The following is a 3,718-nucleotide window of genomic DNA, read 5'->3' on the forward strand; positions in this document are numbered from 1 at the left end:
AACCACCCCTTCTTTGATTCAGGCCAAACAAAAACATCTGAAGGGCCATATCCTCCCTTAATGTTAAGGATGTCCGAAAGATGAGAGTAGACACTAGTAGGTAGCTCTGACCATCCCGAGGAATGATCAAAATAATTTAGAACCGAATAATTGATCAAGGAGGTGTCCCCAAGATTCAGATTCAAGGGCTCCGCAAAAGAAGGCAGGATCCAGGAATCTGTCCAAAAGCTTAGCTTTGAGTTCACGTCAATCAACCATAAATAATGCGAGTTCACCTCCTTGAACACTGCCTTTAATGATGACCAAAAAGAGGACCCGACAGGTGAGCAACCCGGAGAGCAAGGGCCGGTAAGAAAACAAGATTTCAGAATGTTGAGGGGAAATTTTTTAGAGGCAATTAAGTCCCAACAGAGACGGCTCAGCATGGCCTGATTCAAAACAAAATAATCCTTCATATCCAGCCCTCCTTCCTTAATTTCCGAACAGCATATATCTCAAGAAGACGAAACAGTAGGTCATTAATTAATCAGATGAAAGCTGGAGAATCGAGTTAAAATTTAAGACTGAAATGTCTTTTAAAGTGTTTGTTTGTCTGTGTGCCCGTGCAACTTAGGTAGCAGTTAAAAATTTATTGCATGTTAGCAAATTAAGTGAAGGATGAAACTTTTTTAGCATGTCTAGTAATTCAAACTTTGATAGAAAACCATGAACATAATAAAAGGTTATAGCTAGAGCACATTATATGATCATACAATTGTTGTGGATCCTAAATCTTTGACAAAATGCATTATATTATTTGTGTACTTCTTATTATACTGCTGAAAGAATTACAATTATTACAGAATCGAAAGAAAGGGCACAACCATCACATATTGAGATCAGACAGCCTATTACCCTTCACAGATGATTGGTGACGGTTCCACAGAAGTTCAAGTTGTTCCATATACTGCTGTTGTAATGCAGTTGTAGCTACAGTAGAAATATCCATTCGTTGTCCTTGCACTAGTTTCAATCCCGTAGCCATTTTGGTCCATGCCAAATGGAGTAGCTCACCTCGACACCTCTCTGTACACGTGTTCAAAAGCTTTAGTTGCTGCATAGTTTTGATTTAATGCAACATTATTCTACCCCCTCCATTTTGATACAACCTACTTACACAAGCCAAACCGGTTGGCTCTGAATGGTTTAGCAACCATGTATAGTAAGCGATGTTCTGATTAGGACACAAACCATTGTTTTGGTTTAATGGAGCAAGAGCAGCAGCATTCTGTCTCCCTCCATTGGTGCATACCATCTTTTCTTTACAAGCAGCATACATATTAAAAGGAAAATTACAAGGCATCTGACTGCCCATCCTTTACAAGGCATTTAACTGCACATACCCCCCATTAAGAAAAGCACCATTCTGCAAGGCGGCTAATTTAGGAGCAACACAATCAGCAACCATGCTAAGTTTCTTGTTGGTAACCATTTGTGCTGTGGATCCTCAATCCTACACAAACCACATTAGACTATTTGTGTACTAGGTAGCTGCACATGTAACATGAAGCATTCACTCAATTAAATCAACATACAACCTCATATTATCATTTCCTTAGGAAAATAAGAGCACAAATTGGTCAAAACCGAAAATAGCAGAAAGTTACTTAAGTTGCAAATCTGGAATCATTTTTGTGATTTAGAACTATTTGCATTCAAAATACTAAATCTTCATTTTCATTACAAAATAAGAGAACACATTTTCATTTCGAAAGAAACTTAAAGTTTGAAAATTGGTGCACAACTAAGGTCTTGTTCAGTTTTACAAAACATTTTCAGTTTATCTTTTGTAGACTAGCTCTTCAATTTTCACCAAGAAAAACAAGAGCTACCAGAGATGACCATAAGAAATGAATATTTGACATTTATAATTGAAAAGGTTTCTAATTAGATGTAGTTATTTAGAACAAAAGGTTTCTTTGGTAACATTTAAATATATTGCTACTGATGGGCTGGTTTTGAGACAAAAAAAGGCAGTCTAATTTGTCAAACAAAAAGGGAAGAATCGCAACAAACAATATCTGACTAACCCTAGAATTTGGCAAGGGTCTCCAAAAAGTATGGGATATGGTACAAACCCAATATGATCAGTCAGAGAATGAGGAGAAATTAAATTTAAAGAAATCAAGGAAGAATGACCAACAAACACTCTCTCTCATCCATATGTGTCTAGATGAGATTATGTTCATGAAAATTTCTCTGCAACAACATTGAGGAACGCATGGAAGAATCTTGAAGATTCTTTTAAAGGGAAAAATAAAGTAACAATGTATGTTTGCAAACCTTGAGAAGTGAGTATGAGAAACTGAAGATGAAAGAGTTAGAGACAATTGATGAGTTCTTTAATAGAACCTTAGTAACTGTGAATCAGTTGAAGAGATGTGGAGAACCCATGGAGGATGTTCTTGAAAGAAGATAACATTTAATTGATTTACAGAAGAAAACTATACTCCAATTAATTCAAGTATAGTTGATCCAAATTGTTCAATTTTATCCTTGGACTTAATTCTTTTATTCAAAGTTGAAAACTGTATTAAAAATAAAAATTGTTTCTCTCTCTTGCTGAGGGAGATTTAAAAAAAAAATTGATATGACAGAGAATGAATGGATTGAGAACACACTCCATCACTTCCCTTTCCTTTGTATTATCTCATTTAACTCTCTACCTCATTCACTTCCAAACTCCCAAACAAAAGCTTACAACAATAAAAGAGAGCAAGATAAAAATGAAAAGAACTATAATTTGATTCAATTTCATACAACTCAGTCAATTTTTAAAGTGATTTAACAAGTACCAATAGCTAATGCAGCAATTAAACAACCCTAAACCAGACATGAAGTTGTAACATGTAGTTCGATTAATACCAAATTTACTTGTGTATATAACTGGAGTCATTATAATGTGTACAAAAGCTTCATCTTTACATCTAATGCATATCAAAATCAAGCGAATGAAACTAAATCAGATACAAAAGTACTAAAATCCACATAATCAAAATAAATACATCACACTTGGAGAAATCAAAGAAATGAAACTGAACGCAATAAAATTACTGTAGTTACATTGAACAAACACGAGACATCCAAAAAACACTAAATTACTGTAGTTACACTGAACTAAAGGAGACATCATGAAAACCCTAAATCAAACATAACAGCGAACTAACATCAAATTAGGTTATCAAAGGAAAACCTAAGAATTTGTGAACTTGGTAACAGCCTTGGTACCTTCGGATACGGCATGCCTTGCCAATTCTGCAGGCAAAACAAGTCTCGCTGCGGTCTGGATCTCCCGAGAGGTAATTGTCGGCTTCTTGTTGTACCTAGCCAGACGAGAAGATTCCTGAGCCAGGTTCTCGAAGATATCATTGATGAAGCTGTTCATAATCCCCATAGCCTTGCTGGAGATTCCAATATCAGGATGAACCTGCTTCAGAACCTTGAAGATGTACATCTTATAACTCTCAACACTCTTCTTGGATGGCTTCTTCTTCTTGTCAGTGGCTCCACTTTCCTTAGACAATTTCTTTCCTGCTCTCTGCTTTTTCTCTTCCGGTGCTTTCTCGGCCTTCTTCTCCTCGGCCAGTTTCTTGTCTGCCAGCTTCTTTTCTGCTGCCTTGGGTGCCATCCAAAATAGTGAAGAGTCTAAAGGGGATGCTAGAGTTGAGGGAAAAGAAGA

General features: G+C 36.4%; 1 protein-coding gene across 1 annotated transcript; it reads right to left on the reverse strand.

Annotated features, from left to right (window-relative positions):
• Window positions 1-3,051: 3,051 nt before the first annotated feature.
• On the reverse strand, window positions 3,052-3,718 carry LOC136223882 (histone H2B-like). The gene has a single exon (XM_066012054.1). The coding sequence runs from the start codon at window positions 3,665-3,667 to the stop codon at window positions 3,233-3,235; it is 435 nt and encodes a 144-aa protein (XP_065868126.1). The 5' UTR covers window positions 3,668-3,718; the 3' UTR covers window positions 3,052-3,232.

This window comes from Euphorbia lathyris, chromosome 3 (assembly GCF_963576675.1).
Source record: "Euphorbia lathyris chromosome 3, ddEupLath1.1, whole genome shotgun sequence".
Taxonomy (NCBI): Eukaryota; Viridiplantae; Streptophyta; class Magnoliopsida; order Malpighiales; family Euphorbiaceae; genus Euphorbia; species Euphorbia lathyris.

Excerpts from the sequence above, each read along its gene's own strand:
- LOC136223882 (XM_066012054.1), bottom strand. The coding sequence starts at position 3,667 with ATGGCACCCAAGGCAGCAGAAAAGAAGCTGGCAGACAAGAAACTGGCC.